The sequence below is a fragment of the Lithobates pipiens genome, unplaced genomic scaffold (genome assembly GCF_037356315.1).
Source record: "Lithobates pipiens isolate NorthernLeopardFrog02 unplaced genomic scaffold, aLitPip1_a1.2 Scaffold_18, whole genome shotgun sequence".
Lineage (NCBI taxonomy): Eukaryota > Metazoa > Chordata > Amphibia > Anura > Ranidae > Lithobates > Lithobates pipiens.
This window is the reverse complement of record NW_027507758.1, coordinates 484,572,881-484,593,291: the sequence shown is the minus strand read 5'-3', so window position 1 is coordinate 484,593,291 and position 20,411 is coordinate 484,572,881. Positions and strand designations below refer to the sequence as shown.

The following is a 20,411-nucleotide window of genomic DNA, read 5'->3' as shown; positions in this document are numbered from 1 at the left end:
TTGAACCATGTTTTATAAAGGTTTTTTCACTTACTTTGGATCAACTGTGGATATAGGGTTCCTTTTATGGAGGCTTTCTATTTATTTCTTGTTTTTTTGTTTTGTTTCTCTATTGGTTACATTTGATAGTTTTGTGTCCTTTTTAACCCAACTGTGTATCTATGTAATTCTGACTGACAGCAAAATCTGAAAAAGGAGCTTTTTTTTGTCCGGGCAAGTTAGCTAACCCACAGGGCTCTAGGATTTATTTGTCAATGGTAAAGAAAATTGTTTTTAGGTGGTATCAATAATGACAACTGTAAACTATTTTAAAGTACCTATTTCTCAAACAACTTACTTTTATAAGGATCTTACTTAAGGTGGATTGCTTAGAATGGGTCCTGTGTTGCAAAACTACTGAGTTTGATTTATCACTTAAAAAAACACATTCCCTTATCTATAACATGACAAAATCATTTTCCATTGTCAGCTATAAATTATAATTCTCCTTCTTCATTCTGCATGCATTAGGCCAGGCACTCATGGACATTAAATTTACAACCAATAAATGCTCAAACTGGAATTAACACATTAGTGTTTGGTGAACATTTGTATTTTTGACACACATTTTGGAGAAATGTAGGTGTGTTTGATTTCTTCATCCCCCCTCAGGTCTAAAAAAGAAACTACTTCCCACTACCTACAATCCTTGATTAGCCCAATCATATCCAAACATGTTTTTCTCTACATTTCAAGAAATTGTGTAAGGTTTTATTACTGTTTGTGTTCATGATGAGAGATATTGGTCACCAGGACTGAATGTAAGAATATATCTTCCCAAAAGGGACAGAGACAATAGTATTATGTATATATATATATATATATATATATATATATATATATATATATATATATGTCATGACAGGTTTGCATTGAGCATTTAGAAGCATATGAAAAGATTCCAGAATACTCTAACATAAAAGCTTAGGAAATTATTTCCTAATCCCTGAAAAATGATCTATTGATCTAAAAACCATTTGGCAGAACATTTAAGGAAACTTATACTAGTTTACCTATACTGATTTATAATATAGTCGAAAAAGCGTGCTGTTATTGTTTACCTACTCCTTTTCAAAGTGCAAACTTCCTGGCTGTCATGTTGATCCAATAACTTAATTTACTTTACCTTCACTGCTTACTTGTTCTGCATCAATTACTCAAAAAATATAAAAAAAAAAAAAAAACACTGCCAGGCAACTAAAGTTTCCAGAAAGAGTTCAGCAATAGAAGCCCCCATATTTTTATCAGTACAGATTTCCTTTAGTTTGCAAGCCCATGAGTACCAAGCCTTTAACAATAGTTATACATATTGTCCTATATAAAAGGAGCATTTCCCAGGACCAGGGGAGGGGTAGAAGGACCAGACTGGTAAAAGTGGGGGTGAGAAGGATGTAATTGATGAACTGCGTAACCTGATGTAATGGTGGAACAGAAGAAAAAAAATAACAGCCAGTGGAGGGTGGTACAGAGGGAAGAAGAAGATCAGGGAAGAAAAGGACAGTATAAGGGCAAAGGGAGTTAAGCTGAACAGCAGGTTGAGGAATGATAAAAAAAATAAAATACCTAGGTGTGTCAGAATCAAGAAACTGCCTGAAACACAAATAATGAGACATTAGCGTTTCCATCGGGGCATTGGAATCCTCAGCCCCCAACACATTCATCCAAAGATTTTCAGCTCAGCCAGTGGACAGGTAAAATCATCTTTAGTGTCTCCCTTGTTTAATCCAAATAGGGAGCATTTGAACCTTTTTCTAGTAAGGTAAGTGCTTAAGTGAGGTTAAGTGGTGCCAAAATGAGGAATTTAGAAGATACATGAATTAGAAGGAAATATATGGGATTACAAATGACAGGAGTGAAAAGTACAGAATGGTGATTATGGACAGTAGGAAGAAGTTAGAAATGATGTGAGCATGATAGAGGGTAGGCTGTGAGTCAGGCTTGGAATGACTGGGACGACTGGGGGACAAGGGGAGTCAGTATAATGGACCAGGCAGTTGGAAAGTACAAATACATTTCTCTAAGGTGAAAGTTATGAACATTGTGGCTAGGGTTAGGTGGACGTGTAAGGAAGCAAAGGGAGATCAGGTGAGAGGGAAGGTCATGCTTAAGTTTCTTCTCTTTCATTCGAAGAGACAAAAATCATACATATACAATCTTTCCATAGAGTCTCTCTATGTATCATGTCATGCACATCATCCAATGCTAACATTCCACATTCATTCTGTTCATACTATACTCATTCTTTTGTAGCCTCCAAATGTCCATTAAAATACTTACCGGTCACCTCCCTCTGGGGGGCGATACCCTGCAGACAGGATATTTAAGGACAAGATGTTGGGGTCAATTAGAGACTCATCAGCCTCTGGTGTATTCCTGATTCTCCCTAAAGTGATAAAACAAGAATGTTTTTTTTTGTGTTCAAAATGTACTGCATTTGGAACAAAATTTGTAATGCTATGGAGCCACTGAACTCCAAACACTCATTTATGTAACATGGAGCGTATTCTAATATGTTAGAAGACTAGTAAAGCAATATCAATCTCATCATTACAGTGAGGTGTGTTCATTGGTATAAGAACTGTCACAAGTACATTAACAACTAAATACAATGTATAAGAAGTCCTTAAATATTAGCACTGTATATGAATAGGCTTTTTGTACCCTGTGCTGTTCACAGCACTTTAGCATTAATATACTACACGTAGAAGTTTTAAACTGTGAAGTATTTATCAATGGTGTAAAGGTTTGTTTACCTACCTATACCACATGATATATTCTATCATGTTATGCTGTCAATTTGTTTTAATATTTGTATGCAAAAACTGATTAACCCTTTCATGACTAAGCCTATTTTTGGAATTTGGTGTTTACAAGTTAAAAGCCATATTTTTTGCTAGAAAATTACTTGGATCCCCCAAACATTATATATATATATATATTTTTAGCAGAGACTCTAGAGAATAAAACGGCGATTGTTGCAATATTTTATGTCACACGGTATTTGCGCAGTGGTGTTTTAAACGCAACTTTTTGGGAAAAGGGACACTTTCATGAATAAAAAAAAAAAAAAACAGTAAAATTAGCCCAATTTTTTTGCGTAATGTGAAAGATAATGTTACGCTGAGTAAATAGATACCAAACATGTCACACTTTATAATTGCGCGCACTTGTAGATTGACGACAAAGTACGGTACCGAAAAATCTCAATAGGCAACGCTTTAAAAAAATGTTACGGTTACCAGGTTAGCGTTACAGAGGAGGTCTAGTGCTAGAATTATTGCTCTCGCTCTGACGATCACGGCGATACCTCACATGTGTGATTTGAACACCGTTTACATACGCCGGCGCGACTTCCGTATGCGTTTTCTTTGCTTTGCGAGCTCGCGGGGACGGCGGGCACTTTAAAAAATATTTTTTTTTTAATTTATTTTATTTATTTTAAAATGACTAAATTGTTTAAAAAAAAAAAAAAAAAATTGATCACTTTTATTGCTGTCACAAGGAATGTAAACATCCCTTGTGACAGTAATAGGTGGTGACAGGTCCTCTTTATGGAGGGATCTTGGGTCTAAAAGACCCCCCACCCCTCCTTTACACTTCAATGTATTCAGATCGCCGAAAACGGCGATTCTGAATACCGGATATTTTTTTAAAACCGGCGCCATTGGCAGCCGAGTAAACGGGAAGTGACGTCATGACGTCGCTTCCGTGTTTACGATGAGGAGACTGGAACAAAGCCAATTACGGCTTCGTTCCAGTTCCTCCGCAGCAGCCGGAGGCGTCGGATTGCGAATCGGTGCTTCCGATCGAGCGGGAGCACCGGTAACAGCGGCGAGAGGCGGCGGGAGGGGGGGACGTCCCCTCCCGCTCCACCGGCATAACAGCCGAGCGGCTTTTAGCCGCATCGGTTGTTATGCCTGGATAGCCAATCGCCTGCTGCAAAAAACGGTACCGGGATGATGCCTGCAGGTGCGGGCATCATCCCGGTATACCCCCGGAAGCCGAGTACGCATATCTGCGTACGCTCGGCGGGAAAGGGTTAAAAAAATGAACGCATGATATTAAAACTACACCCAAAGCAAACATCTAAAACAGTGTTACTCAACCAGTGTATTGTGGCACGAAGAGTCCCCAGGTGTGCCACGGTAAAATTACCCCAACTTAGGCAGCTGTGGCAGCTATCTAATATAAAATTACTGTTGGCAAGTCAGTCAAGCCAGCGGTGCCACTGTCTAAAGCTCACTTCCTGCTGCCACAGGCACCGGGGAAGCTGTGTGGGCCTCCTGACTATGTCTTGCCAACCAATGACATCATCAGTTGCTAAGGGCGGGTCGGGCGTATGCATGGATTTTTGGTTGTGAGAGCGGTGGGTCCCGGGAGATGCTGGCTTGCACTTCTTTCCCCGAGGTGAGGTGAAGCAGAGCGTGAGTAGAATAGGAAGAACAGGGAGGAGGCTCTTCAGTGGCTGCATATTATGTCCTCAGAGCTCTGTGAGGTACAGCAATGGCAGCTGTGATTTACTAGCATGTATTTGTCATAGGTTTCATTGCAGGCATGGTGATTACTTTTTTTTACTGTAATATAAATATACATAAGATATGTGGGTTATTATTATTGGTAATGATAACTATACTTCTTTAATGGTAACTGCACTTCTGTTTATTTTTTATACCGCTTGCACACTGTTCTTCTGCAGTTTGGCCGCAGTGCAGGTATAGCACAGGATACCCACAGTTTTCATGTGTGTTTCCTGTGGTTTCATATAGACTTCTATTATGTTCCTCATTTTTGGTGTGTTTTCAGAAAATGCACCAAAAATGTAGGATATAATAGAAGTTTATGAGAAACCGCAGGTAACGCACATGAAAACCGTGTGTACCTTTGCGCTGTGGCCAAACTGCAGCAAGTCAATGTGAAAGTGCCCTAATTGTACCAAATGTTATGTATGCAATACGTATATATATGTTGCGGCTTTGAAATGGTTTACCGGGGTTATCGCTGAAACTATCAGCCATAACCTCGATAATGTTCTTTACAGCCGGTGGTTGGCGTTCCAAGCGGGTCATGAGCCACTGGAACGCTTTCAGAAGTGGCAGGAGGGGATGCCCAATAAAATGAAAAACAATTACATTTTTAAAAAATTTTCAGTGGGTGTGCCTCGAGAGTCTGACAGATTTTAAAGGGTGCCTTGGTTGAAATAAGGTTGAAAAACACTAATCTAAATCATATACATGAAAACCATTACAAAGGATTTGTATTCCTGAAACCCAGTCTTGTGATCCAAACACTGCTAAATGGCAAAGTGAGATCCCCAATCTTCAGCAACACCATAGCTTGACCAAGAACACATCCAAGTCTGTTGATTGGGAAATAAAGAAGCAGTAGCACATTGATGAGGTCATTACTGTGCTACCTTCATCTGCCAGCATGTTTATTGTTTGCAGTAGAGCCTGATTGGCTGCACAACTGTTTTTAAATTCTCTTGGAATTGCGGTTTAATTTTTCTGTGGGGTGTATAGGAGGAGAAAATCGTGTAATTCAATGTTTACTGAATAGGAAATGTACTATATAGTAGATAAATGTTTCACAATAAAAAATCTCATACAGCTTGAATGTCATACTGGAACAAAGGGGGCAATAAAATATCTGCAGGTAAAATATTGATGTGTCACACCAACAATAGTTCAGGCCAGACCTTAGTACCCAAGAGTAATTGGGATTTCCATAACCCAGACAGGCCTTGTATCATTATTTGTCCCCAGGAGTATATCATTACTACAAGAAAGGGGATACCCACCTACTACCAATTCTCGCACCTCCAGCCATTTTAGTTCTGCTCCAGCTTCATGCACAAGTGTCACTGAAATGCGTCTTTGGATTCCCTGCATTAGACAACATTTACATCAAAAAGGATATGAAACAAAGGTTATCTATTTAAGATATAAAAATAAAGATAGTCACATTACCTGATGCAGAAGGAATGTGCCATGACAGGGTAAGCCAACACCATGATCTACAGCTACAGGAATATAGCTGCAAGAGAGAATGATAGAGTTTTAATCTGAAGTACTGGATGGGTGCAGCATGTATTTTTCTTTCATGCTGAAAACCTAGAGCCCCAGCCAAAACCTTTTATTTATTTCTAGTGTTGAAGGGTTTAAACCTCTGTCATGTTTATCGATGTCTGTAACCTCTTTACATTGCTTGTCCTGGTGACACAACAGAAAATTAAGAATTCATCATCAATGGGCACACAGACATATAAAAATTCTGACAGAGGATTCAACCGTTCCTCACGCTACTTATAGAAGTGCTTTTATTGCCATTTGCATCCCTGCTTAAAGTCTTTTGTGTGTTTTTTGTCCCGTTGACACCAGTAATCTCCCTATTAGACATATAAAATATTAAAGCACCCCTCCCTACTCTAGTGAATACAATACAATTATTTGGTTTGAGTTCTACTTTATTATATGTGCCATATAAGTAAACAATAATTTGTACAGCTATTATCATAAAACATGAATATACCAAGAGAAAAAAAATATTGTTGTGAGCATATGTGTAGCCAGGTACTTGGCTTAGAATGGAAAGTGGGAGAAGCACTGGCTGCAGCTGCTCTCTGCTGATATAGCTATATCATAAAATGGAGGTAGCTGCTGAGCAGTAAGAGTTCAATAGACTAAATCAGGCAGCACTGCACTGTGGGAACTGTAACCCAGAGGAGAGAGACTCTACTGTAATTAAGAACTTTTAAACTGCATTTGCCAGAGGGTGATTGCCAAGAGGTAAAGAAAGAGCTGCATTTTCTTAAGCTGTACAAGACACAGCTTCTTCTTGCAATGAGGGAGATCTGAGGGTGCTGTCCAGCGTGCACCATCACTGCTACATATCTGCATCCTGAGCAGGATCTGGAGTGCTGCGTTTGTGGGTGCCGATAGCCAGGTCATCTTGGTGCAGAGCAGAGAGACTTATCACTGTGTGTGACTGGATGGTGAACTGCAATATCGCTGAGGCTGGTGAGCTGCTACTGCTGTGGGCATTTACTATCTACTGCCAGAAAGACTAAGTGCTTTAGGAACTGACCATACAGCCATCTAGTAGCTTTATTGCTACCTGCAGGCTTAACTGGGATTATTTGCATGTGCACCAACAATACAACTGAGCCCCAATGCTAGCCAGCTGAATAGTTAGCACTAAAGACTGTCCCTTTACAGGTGCTAAACAGAGACCTTCACCTATTGCTTAGACTAAGAGTATCCTCTCAGGGGACATTGCACCATATCCTAGCCATTCTCCTAGAGTGCACTCTAGTTTTCGTATTATTATTCACATTGTAGTTATTGCTTATATGCACTGTTCATTGCTGATGCTGACCTTGATGATTTATGAAATAATCCCAGCCTAGTGGTACAGAACTTCATTCCAAATTACCCTGGCATAGTGATTATACTGTCTAGCGGACTGTGTATGGACCTGCCTTCTGTGTGTTCATTAATCCTCAAACCACCATTAATTCTAAACCCATACCAATGCATTGAATTTATTTACCACTATATGGTCTTGTGTCTATTTACTGGTACTAATTCACAGCCATGTTAACGGTATCTATACGCGTGTTCTTACAAGTGCTTTCAGTAACTTTCATTCAACCAGGTATTGCAGAGAGGCTGAGGTTGTTCTTGGAGCCCAAGCGCAGAATAGAGAACCCAAATTATTAAGTAGCTCCAGAGGGGTAGCACTATACGCGTTTTAAGACACTTATAATTGCATGCATTCAATCACTGGAAATTAAAAATGCCGGTTTTTAGCTTTTATTGTACATTTTCAGCCATACACAAGGGAAATAAAAGAACTCACTCTCCATTTGCCTCCAGCTCACAGATTTGGAAGTATGACATCAGATCATACTTGCAGTGGCACTGACCAGTACTGGGAACACGCTGCCTGGCTAACTTAGTGGCAGGAACTGAAAAGAGAGAAATCATAATCAAAGAGAAACAAAAATTTGACATGGGTAATTAGACAATAAATCACATTGACTGGGAAAAGTAATGGAAATACGTTTAATGATGACCAAGAAGGAGAAGTAAAAAAAAACAGTTTTAAAAATCTGTCCTGTTCTGTGAGTTTCTCCTGATAAAAAAGCTCAGAATACTCCTGCTATGGAACTTTAAGGCCTGTATAGACAGGCTTTGGGCTTGTGCCAATGGCATCAGCTTGACATCAGTTTGAGATGCTTCTGAGATCATTCAGATTTCATTGTCAGTTGCAGCTGACCTCCTTCTGACCTGCATTTTACCTGTATATCACTACTACAAGGAAGTAGACACTCACCTACTAGCACTTTACCTGCTTCAAGAGGGTTTTGAATTCACATAAACCAGCATATGAATGCAAAACGTGCCAAAAATAAATAAAAAAATGCCTGTAGGCACGACACTAGGCATTTGTTCCTAAGGAAGTGTAGGTATTCATATCAAACCGCTTATGATAATAATACACACTATTACAATTAACAGATCAGTTGTAAAGCAAAGACCCATGCATATCACTTCATATTACAATCTGAATCTCAAGCAGCAAATAAAAGCTTATTCTGTGAAAAAGCACAAAGAGCAGCAGAAATATATAAAATGCAGTAGCCCTTAATATTTAATAAGATTTCAGTTTAAAGAAGTCAGAATAACAAAGCATTCAATTTATTTTGGTTACTGTACTTTACACACTGTTCTTTGGCTTGTTAAATGAGTCAATCACGATAAACTCAACAGAATAACACTTTCCTATGTCACAGAACTATCTGGAATAGAAAAACCGGAGCCCACGAACCCAGAAGAAATGCGGAGGGAACATGACAGCACCCCTCGGGGGTAACTGGGCGTGCTGCAGGAGCTTCGTTCTAAGGTAAGTAGAACTAGTGCTAGTATGCTATTGTCTTGCAGCTTTTTTTTCAGTGGTTTTCTACCGCTTTAAGATGATATTTGTAATAAATATTATATGGTATTAACTTTTCATATGTTGTAATGTTCTTGTTGGTACCAAGATAAATCTATTTGCCCCAAAGTTTTTTTCCAATAAGCAAATCTTCAGGCTGTAGGTACTATAGCATAAACTGACATACACTAGCATTGAACACAGTTCCATATAACTATTTATAACTAAGGTATGTAGATAATCTCATAAATATATTTCCTTGTTGTTTAAATCTTTGTGCAAAACTTTTAGCGATTTAGTGTAAAGGTGAGTTATTGACCTAGAGCAGCCATCCTCAACCAGGGTTCTGTGGAACCCTAGGGTTCCTCCAGAGGTTGTTAGGGATTACTTCAACAGTGGCTGACTTTCCATTTGATGATGTCTGCATAGTTCTAGGGCCAATGTTACTTGGAAAAACCAGCAGCATAACCCAATTATCTTTTTAGCTGCCTAAGGGTTGCATTCTAACCATCACTATGAGGGTTGTATTCTTCCTAATGACAACCAATGTAAGGGGAATTTTCCCTATTGGTTCCCGATGAGTTGGTTTAAACAAGGTTTCACTATGGCCTGAAAATTATTTTAGGGGTTCCTCTGGGGTAAAAAGTTTAAGACAGGCTGATCTAGAGGATACTGTATTTTCAGTTCATGAAATGCAAACTTTCATAAATTCAGTGTGTGTCTATTGCACAATTTCCTATACATGCTTATTGGTTTTGTTGAATAAAAAAGGCCAGAAATGGGTATGGATTCATTAAAACACTATAGGTTGTAAAATTGGCATCATTTGAGACAATCTGGCTGTATAGGTCTGTAGTGTGAAAGCAGTCACTGTGTTTTTTGACTGTATGTTGAAAGATGTGAGTATATAAAAAGCTATGGTCATAGGACTTTGAGTGAGGCGGTCATTAAATCAGTATATGAAATAAAAATAGATTTTTTTATACAAACAAATAAAAAATCTTCTCAGAGTACATAATGGGATCATAAAAGGGTTGGGTTCTCATGCCCTTGCCTCAACCCCGGGGCTGACATCATTTTGGACACTCCTCGTCTTTCTCCCAGCAGCTGGCCCATCCTACATGTTTTATTAGCTGACATGTAAGTGTTAGACCTTTTGCTTTTTATTCTTATGTTTTTTTTTCCCATTGACATTCATTATGTACTATCCATATTTATAGATACTATTGACATCCTATTCCTGATGAGAGGATGGATCCTCAAAACGCGTAGAGTTCTTTTATGTCACTACAGCTTGATTTTTTTTACCCAAATTTACCATGTACCTGCTTATCTATGCCATCATGTATCTATTGAATATGTAAATATCTTATTTATCAATTCTATGTACCGTATGTCAGCTTTGTATGGAATTTGTTTTTATGATCACATTATGTACTCTAATGCCCCGTACACACGAGCGGACTTTTCGACATCCAAAGTCTGACGGACTGAGTCCGTCAGACTATTCGATCGTGTGTGGGCTGCAACGGACTTTAGCTTCGCTAAAGTCTGACGGACTTTAGAAATGAAGCATGCTTTAAATTTTCCCGACGGAACTCCGCCGGACCCGGTCCCCTTCGAAAAATTCGCTCGTGTGTGTGCTACTCTGACGGACTAAAACCGACGCTAGGGCAGCTATTGGCTACTGTCTATGAACTTCCTACGTCGAATCCAGTCGTACGTCATCACGTTCGACTCCGTCGGAGTTTGGTGTGATGGTGTGTGGTCAAGTCCGTTCGGTCGAAAAGTCCGCCAGAACTCCGTCGGAACTCCGGCGGAACTCCTTTGGAGGTCTGTCAGACTTAATCCCTCTCGTGTGTACGGGGCATAAGAATATTTTTCAATTTGTTTGTTTAATAAATCTATTTTTATTTCATATACTGTCTGTACCTTTACCTGATTTAGTGATCGGCCTTACTCAAAGTCCCATGACCATAGCTTATTGTATACTCACGTATTTACCGGGATGGAGGCCTGTCACTGTGGTTGTGTCAGCTCATATCCTTTTTTGTTCGTATGTTGAAAGATCTGTTACTAATTATTAAAGAGGCTGTTAAGCCACTGTGAGTAATTTAAATCATCTGTTCTCTGTCCTATTGCTGTGTCCCCCTTTGTGTGTGATTTATAAAAAAAAAATCAGGTGGGAGGAGGAGAGGAGTTGAGGAGGAGAGAGCCAGCCGGTCACGTGATCTCTGCTCTGAAATTAGGTATAATCAGCATTTTTTTAAATAAATCACACACACAGGAGGACAAAGCATTGGGACACAGAGCGGATGGCATGAAAATGTAAATGTTATTTCAGCAGCAGGAGGGGTGGGCACTGTCATGAGCTGACAGGTAGAGAGGGGAGGGAGAAGAGCAGAGAGGAGAGAGCGGATGATGGGAGCATGTAAACTGAACACAGTGTCAGGGCTCAGCAGCCATGATAACCCATGGTCAGTTTACAGAGGGGAGGGTAGAAAATGGCAGGATCAGCCAGGTTTTCCAGGTGTTACAGGGAGCCAAATTACACAGCACAAACACTGTATATCATCTATATTAAAGGGACAGGATATATTTTTTTTAGGTTAACAAATGCTTTAAGCGAAAAATAAAAAAGAACTATCGCTTTACCACAGGTGCCTGCATCTGGTAGTTGGCCTAATAGCTATCTTTTTAACACAGGCAGGTCTCACCACTTTCTCCGTGAGACATCATCCATAGCCAATCTAATGCTTTACCACTCTGCCTGACTTTATATATGACCTGTTTTTTAGTGACCTATCTTGGCTGTTCTTATTTTTTTCAACTATTCATCATTTGTTCAGTGTAACACAAAAATAAAAGCAACTTGGGTTTGGTTTTGGTTTTCCTCAAGCCCTACTTCATAGATGCTAAAACTACTGCATGCAACCTATGTGATTTTAGACTATATGGTATCTGTGCTATAAACCAGCTGTTCTACAGGGGTATACAGGAATATAAGCTGCATATTAAAAAAAGGACCTCTAAACTCATTCCCTAGGTTTTGTAATAATGTTTCTGTTAAGTATTTGAGCACAGTTACCATACCTAGCTATATTGGTTGGCCTTGTTTCAAGAGCACGAGAAAAAATCAAGAGGCACTGTATGCAGCGCATGCACAGTTTACACAGTATAGAGTAAATGAGGGAAAAATGCAGTGCACACACACTATCACAGTGAGACCAAAGTGAGTAAATGACCTTATAGGGCTCCACACGCACCATGTCTCTGTGCCTTCAATACAGCACCAGCCATCCTTAACAGCGAAAGCTCTTGTTGTGGTTGTCCCTTTAGTGTGTTTAAAAGGGAGCTACCTACATGCTCCTCATCTGCAGCCAACACAGGAACCAGTGAACTCAGCATATGAAAAGTAGAATGTAGTGCTGGGGGAAGGAATGGAGTGTGCAGGCCTAGGAATGGTACCCATTAGGGTAACATAGAAGGAAGCCAATAGTCAAGTGAAAATCAGAGATTAAATTAGAGATTTGTGAGATCAGTAAATAGAAAATGTCAGTAAACAGAAAAGAAGAAACAAAAGGTGATACACAGTAGAAAAGAAACAAAAACAAAATAGAAATCATTTGTTAAAACATAATTAGCAAATACATATTAACTTCAGAATGTCTGCTTTTATACTGCATTCATTTTACAAAATGTACATGGAGAAAAGGATAGGATCGTGGATAACAGAAATTGCCGTAGTTCTTGTTTTATATATATATATATATATATATATATAGCTATCGATCTAACTATTTATATATCTATATCTATATCTATCTATCTATCTATCTATCTATCTATCTATCTATCTATCTATCTATATATATATATATATATATATATATATATATATGTATATATATATATATATATATAGATATATAGATATATTTATATATCTATATATCTATATATATATATATATATATATATATATTATATATATTATATATATATATAAAAATATGATCTTATTTTGCAGATGCATTCCAGGATGGTGGATACTTTAAAATTTTTGTTATGTCTGTATGTTTCCTTTTATAAAATAATATAATAAATTGTGGGGGCGCTAATGATTAAAGCTTTGCACTTTTATTCAAGGTGGTGGCTGGATTGGTTGAAACTGACCCCACCTATTATACACTTCTTCACCAACAAAATGGTTCAATAACATTAACTCCCCCAAAATGTATTATTTTATACAAGGTTGTTTCTTTACACTACTTTGGGGAGCAGCTCCTATTAATTTCTCACTATTTATTTAATTTGGCGCAAGGCATCCCCCCCCCCCCCCCCCCCGGTATCTTTCCTTTACTAGCTTTGAAATATGTGTTTTTTTTTTATAATGGAGACAGAAACAGAAAACATATCATAGACTTGCAATCTGGTAAGATGAGTAAATATGTGTGTTACCTGGTTTAGACAACGGCATGACTCGAGGGAGGAGGCGTCTGCAGGAGCGCAAGGGACTGTGAATGAGAGAGTTTTTGATAAGTTGCAGGTGGTATTTCATTCTCTGCAATGATGCACAGTTATCATAAAAAAGTTACCGTATTTCCCAAAGATTTAAAGAAAAACCTGTACTGAAGGAATGGCTGGCATTATGAACCTCTGCTTCATAAAATGCTAATTGTTTGGCTGTCATGCTCACCTAAGGCTTTAATATTTTCTGAGGCATGGGTCTGATGCAGTTATGTAGATCAGGAGACTTCCCTCTGACTTTTTAGTCTGCATGCTTATTTTGGTTGAGTGTATAGTATTAAACAGTGGCGCCCCCCCCCCCCCCCCCCGAAAATTTAAAACATTTTTAAAAAAAATTATTTAAACATGTCCGGCTTTGTGATAGGCGAACGGCAGCACATTATCAAAGTTTTGGTGGTTGGACGGCAGAAGCAGTCCCCCCCCCCCCCCCCACTTATGAACTTTAGTTTAATGTATGGTATGGTGCAGGTTGCAACACCTGCATCATACATGACGTGTAAAAATGAACTCCTACACATCTATTGATTTTAAATAAATTTTTTATCAAAGACAACATTTTTTAAAGCACACAGCTGCCATGTGCCACTCTGCTAAATTTAATACAGTTGACCATATGATTTTTTTTTTTTTTTGTAAGAAATGTTAAGATTGAAGGATAGACTGTCCCTAGGCAGTCAAAAAAAATGTAAAAAAAAAAATTAAAAAATAAAATAAAATAAAATGTTATTTAAACATGTCCCTTTAAGAATAAAAAAAAAAAAAGGTCCTTATGAGTACTGTGTGCCGGCGCCGGGCGCAGTGCAATATTGGAAACGCCACATCTATGCAATCACAAGTTTGCAGACGAGGCGCTTCATTTGCCCCAAAAAAACTCGCTCTGTGGCACGGTCGACCGCAATCTTGTGATTGCATAGACGTGGCGCTTCCAATATTGCACTGTGCCCAGCACTGGGACACAATGCACATAAGCACCTTTTAAAAAAAAAATTCTTAAAGGGACATGTGGCGCGGTCGATGGCGAATGCAGATATGTATAATTTACAGGTTGCAGAATGCAGATATGTACAATTTACAGGTTGCTTTAGTAGAGACTGGTGTATAATGTGCAGCCTGGTATATGATGTGCAGAGCCCGGTGTATAATGTGCAGCCTGGTATATGATGTGCAGAGCCCGGTGTATAATGTGCAGCATGGTATATGATGTGCAGAGCCTGGTGTATAATGTGCAGCCTGGTATATGATGTGCAGCCTGGTATATGATGTGCAGCCTGGTATATGATGTACAGAGCCCGGTGTATAATGTGCAGCCTGGTATATGATGTGCAGAGCCCGGTGTATGATGTGCAGCCTAGTATATGATGTGCAGAGCCCGGTGTATGATGTGCAGCCTGGTATATGATGTGCAGAGTCCAGTGTATAATGTGAGGCCTGGTATATGATGTGCAGCCTGGTATATGATGTGCAGAGCCCGGTGTATAATGTGCAGCCTGGTATATGATGTGCAGAGCCCGGTGTATAATGTGCAGGCTGGTATATGATGTGCAGAGCCCGGTGTATAATGTGCAGCCTGGTATATGATGTGCAGAGCCCGGTGTATAATGTGCAGCCTGGTATATGATGTGCAGCCTGGTATATGATGTGCAGAGCCCGGTGTATAATGTGCAGCCTGGTATATGATGTGCAGAGCCCGGTGTATAATGTGCAGCCTGGTATATGATGTGCAGCCTGGTATATGATGTGCAGAGCCCGGGGTATAATGTGCAGCCTGGTATATGATGTGCAGCCTGGTATATGATGTGCAGAGCCCGGTGTATAATGTGCAGCCTGGTATATGATGTGCAGAGCCCGGTGTATAATGTGCAGCCTGGTATATGATGTGCAGAGCCCGGTGTATAATGTGCAGCCTGGTATATGATGTGCAGAGCCCGGTGTATAATGTGCAGCCTGGTATATGATGTGCAGCCTGGTATATGATGTGCAGAGCCCGGTGTATAATGTGCAGCCTGGTATATGATGTGCAGAGCCCGGTGTATAATGTGCAGCCTGGTATATGATGTGCAGCCTGGTATATGATGTGCAGAGCCCGGTGTATAATGTGCAGCCTGGTATATGATGTGCAGCCTGGTATATGATGTGCAGAGCCCGGGGTATAATGTGCAGCCTGGTATATGATGTGGATTCTATAAGTGGTGGGGCTTATGAGAAATGGGAGGGGCCAAGCGTGGGGGGGCGGGGTCTTGCGCCCCCTCATCCTAAAACTTCACCAGCCGCCACTGGTATTAAAGCAAAGTACATCCAGGGAACTGGTACTTTTTTTTTTTTGCAATAGCAACCACCATGTTGTTCTTTAGTAATTGTGTAATTTCTCATGTTTTATTTTTTTATAGTATCACTAAGGGGCATATTTATAAAGCAGTAAATACTATGACATTCACCATTCACTGCTGGTGTGTCTTAGTGATGAATGTGTTTTAAATGACGGTGATTAATTCATCTACCATGAATGTTTGGTGAAAGTTACATTCACTATAAACTTTCACTGAACTGTTAATCTGTTTCCTAATTTGTCATATTAGGCTGAATCCACTAAGCTAGAAAGAGCACCAATTGTCAAAACTAATGTAATTTCTAGCAGAGAGAGCTAAGAAGAGTAGAAAACAAGTCACGTAGAAAATTAATTATTTTATGTCAAATAACAGCTGCCTTTTATGTTAATAAACTCAGCATATCGCGTGCTCTTTCATTAATTATAACACACTGCAGATAAACAGACCCTTCTATTGACTGTCTAGTGTTATCTTTACAATGCAGCACTATGGATCAATTACCTTAACACATCTTTGCACAGGGGAGGGAATGGGTGCTGTTGATAATGCCCAAATACTTCAAAGACTATTGGCTGCGTCTTCACATACTCCACAAAGGATTGCGTCACTTCCACAGCAATCTACCAAAGTGAAAATAAGAGAACACATTGAAGTATCAAACAAATTGCCTCCAAAACTTCTACTTGAACCACAAAAACAGAAACAATAAGTCCAGAAAGATAGAATTAGGAACTACAGTGCATACAGAAAGTATTCACATCGCTTCAATTTTTCCACATTTTGTTATGTTACACCCTTGTTTCAAAATAGATTAAATTTATTGTTTTCTTCAAAATGCTAAACATCCCATAATGACAATATGAAAGAAGTTTGTTTGAAATCTTTGCAAATTAATAAAAATGAAAACTAAAAAAATCCCATGTATATAAGTATTCACAACCTTTGCCATGACACTCGAAATTTAGCTCACGTGCATCCTGTCTCCACTGATCATCTTTGAGATGCTTCTACAACTTGATTGGTGTCCACCTGTGGACATGATTTGGAAAGGCAGAAACCTGTCTATATAAGGCCCCACAGTTAACAGTGCATGTCAAAGCACAAACCAAGTCCACACGTCCAAAGAATTGTCTGTAGACCTCAGAGACAGGATTGTATCGAGGCACAGATCTGGGGAAGGGTATAGAAAAATTTCTGTAGCATTGAAGGTCCCAGTGAGCACAATGGCCTCCATCATCCATAAATGGAAGAGGTTTGGAAACACAAGGACTCTTCCTAAAGTGGACTGCCCAGCCAAACTGAGCAATCAGGGGAGAAGGGTCTTAGTCAGGGGGGTGACCAAGAACTCGATGGTCACTGTGACAGAGCTCCAGAGTTTCTCCATGGAGAGAGGAGAACCTTTCATAGGAAACAACCATCTCTGCACAGTCCACCAATCAGGCCAGACAGAACCCACTCCTTAGTAAAAGGCACATGACAGCCCACCTAAAGTTTGCCAAAAGACACCTGAAGAACTCTCAGACCATGAGAAACAATATTCTCTGGTCTGATGAAACAAAGATTTAACTTTTTGGTCTGCATAAAAGGCATCATGTCTGGAGGAAACCAGGCACCACTCATCACTTTGCTAATACCATCCCTACAATGAAGCATGGTGGTGGCAGCATTATGCTGTGAGGATGTTTTTCAGTGGAAGGAACTGTGAGACTAGTCAGTATTGAGGGAAAGGTGAATGCAGCAATATATAGAGACATCCTTGATGAAAACCTGCTCAAGAGCGCTCTGGACCTCAGACTGGGTCGAAGGTTTGTCTTCCAACAGGACAACGACCCTAAGCACACAACCAAGATAACCAAGGTGTGGCTATGGGACAACTCTGTGAATGTCCTTGAGTGGTCCAGCCAGAGCCCAGACTTGAACCCGATTGAACATCTTTGGAGAGATCTAAAAATGGATGTGTACCGACGCTCCCCATCCTACCTGATGGAGCTTCAGAGATCCTGTAAAGAAGAATGGGAAAGGAAACTGCCCAGAAATAGGTGTGGGCCAAGCTTGTAACATCATACTCAAAAAGACTTGAAGCTGTAAATGGTGCCAAAGGTGATTCACGTTGTCACTATAGGGTATTATTTGGAGAATTTTGAGGAAAATAATGAATTTAATCCATTTTGGAGTAAGGCTGTGACATAACAAAATGTGGAAAAAGTGAAGCGCTGTGAATACTTTCCGGATGCACTGTATTTGTATACTTAAAGTGACTTTACAACTTTGCAGCAGCCTGCAAGTTTACCAGCACAACAGCAATTTCTGGGTCATCTTGATCGGATAGAGCTCCAAAACTTCCTGGCAGCCTATTGCTGTGTGTAATAGGCTGCAGATCTAACAGGTGATATTGATGCTGAGTAGTGCTGGAGACTGGTCAGTCACTAAGGGATACTGGGAAATGAGATGTGTGTTGGGGTGCAGATCTCACTGATGGAGTGGATATAGTGTAGTGAACTGTCTGTGCTTGCATGCAAGTCTTACTAGAGACATAGATAATAAAAAGGGAGTTTTGTGCACTATATATTAGAATCCTCCAGCATGAAAACACAACATTTCAATCTCCTTAATCGGTTTTAGTAAGGCATATACAATCACAGATCTGCTCATGAGTGTGTTGAATGGTGGGCATGTCTTACATTTTGAACATGGTAGAAGCCCAGTGGAGGTCCACGGCCCGTGTTCTTCAAAGGTTCCGTAGAAAATGCCTCATCATGACGATGGATGAAACTGAAAAGTAAAATGTACATTGCAGCTGAGGATTTTTATCTATTCTCAGTAAAAATCACACACTTACCCAATCATCAGTAAAGAATTACATCCTGTACGATGTAAGGGATCATTTTATCAACTTTATGTAGCCAGTAAGTATACTTAAATCTAGAGGAGCCAATTAAGCATAAATATATGACATTTAACTGACACATATAACAACAGATATTAAAGAAAACGTTTGTATGCACCATTAAAGTTCAAAAATCATAATATAAAGTATCTAACAAAAGTAAGTACACCCCTCACATTTTTGTAAATATTTTATTCTCTCTTTTCATGTGAGAACACTGAAGAAATTATACTTTTCTACAATGTAATGTAGTGAGTGTACAGCTTGTATAACAGTGTAAATTTGCTGCCCCCTCAAAATAACACAACACACAGCCATTAATGTCTAAACCGCTGGCAACAAAAGTGAGCACACCCCTAAGGGAAAATGTCCAGATTTGCCCCAATTAGCCATTTTCCCTCACCGGTGTCATGTGACTCATCAGGGTTATGAGGTCTCAGGTGTGAATGGGGAACAGATGTGTTAAATTTGGTGTTACCGCTCTCACTTTCTCATACTGGTCACTGGAAGTTCCGCATGGCACCTCAAGAACTCTCTGAGGATCTGAAGAAAAGAATTGTTGCTCTACATAAAGATGGCCTAGGCTATGAGAAGATTGCCAAGACCCTGAAACTGAGCTGCAGTACAGTGGCCAAGACCATACAGCGGGTTAACAGGACAGGTTCCACTCAGAACAGGCCTCACCATGGTCAACCAAAGAAGTTGAGTGCACATGCTCAGCATCATATCCAGGGGTTGTCTTTGGGAAATAGACGTATGAGTGCTGCCAGCATTGCTGCAGAGTGCAGAGATTAAAGGAGTGGGGGTTCAGCCTGTCAGTGCTCAGACAATATGCTACACACTGCATCAAATTGGTCTGCATGGCTGTCATCCCAGAAGGAAGCCTCTTCTAAAGATGATGCACAAGAAAGCCCGCAAACAGTTTGCTGAAGACAAGCAGACTAAGGACATGGATTACTGGAACCATGTCCTGTGGTATGATGAGACCAAGATAAACTTATTTGGTTCAGATGGTGTCAAGTGTGTGTGGCGGCAACCAGATGAGGAGTACAAAGACAAGTGTGTCTTGCCCACAGTCAAACATGGTGGGGGGAGTGTCATGGTCTGGGGCTGCATGAATGCAGACGCCACTGGGGAGCTACAGTTCATTGAGGGAACCATGAATGGCAACATGTACTGTGACATACTGAAGCAGAGCATTATCCCCTCCCTTCAGAGCCTAGGCCACAGGGCAGTATTCCAACATTATAACGACATCAAACACACCTCCAAGGCGACCACTGCCTTGCTAAAGAAGCTGAGCGTAAAGGTGATGGACTGGCCAAGCATGTCTCCAGACCTAAACCCTATTGAGCATCCTTAAATGGAAAGTGGAGTAGCGCAAGTTTCTCTAACATCTACCAGCTCCGTGATGTCATCATGGGGGAGTGGAAGAGGACTACAGTGGCAACCTGTGAATCTCTGGTGAACTCCATGCCCACGAGGGCATGGTGGCCACACAAAATATTGACATTTTGGGCCTAATTTCGATATTTTTCCTTAGGGGTGTACTCACTTTTTTTGCCAGCGGTTTAGACATTAATGGCTGTGTGTTGAGTTATTTTGAGGGAACAGCAAATTTACACTGTTATACAAGCTGTACACTCACTACTTTACATTGTAGAAAATTGTCATTTCTCCAGTGTTGTCACATG

General features: G+C 40.0%; 1 protein-coding gene across 13 annotated transcripts in view; it reads right to left on the bottom strand.

Annotated features, from left to right (window-relative positions):
* The window catches only part of KIF1A (kinesin family member 1A), a 220,684-nt gene that overhangs the window by 39,635 nt on the left and 160,638 nt on the right, over positions 1-20,411 (bottom strand). For 9 of the 13 annotated variants that reach the window (XM_077488465.1, XM_077488466.1, XM_077488467.1 and 6 more), the window contains 8 exons: positions 18,512-18,602; positions 16,332-16,450; positions 13,435-13,490; positions 7,897-8,005; positions 6,006-6,072; positions 5,837-5,921; positions 2,317-2,422; positions 1,603-1,629 (listed from right to left, as the gene is read on the bottom strand). In XM_077488465.1, the coding sequence (XP_077344591.1) occupies positions 1,603-1,629; positions 2,317-2,422; positions 5,837-5,921; positions 6,006-6,072; positions 7,897-8,005; positions 13,435-13,490; positions 16,332-16,450; positions 18,512-18,602 (660 nt within the window). The remainder of the gene's footprint in view (positions 1-1,602; positions 1,630-2,316; positions 2,423-5,836; positions 5,922-6,005; positions 6,073-7,896; positions 8,006-13,434; positions 13,491-16,331; positions 16,451-18,511; positions 18,603-20,411) is intronic. The other 4 variants (XM_077488468.1, XM_077488475.1, XM_077488471.1 and 1 more) reach the window with 1 other exon arrangement.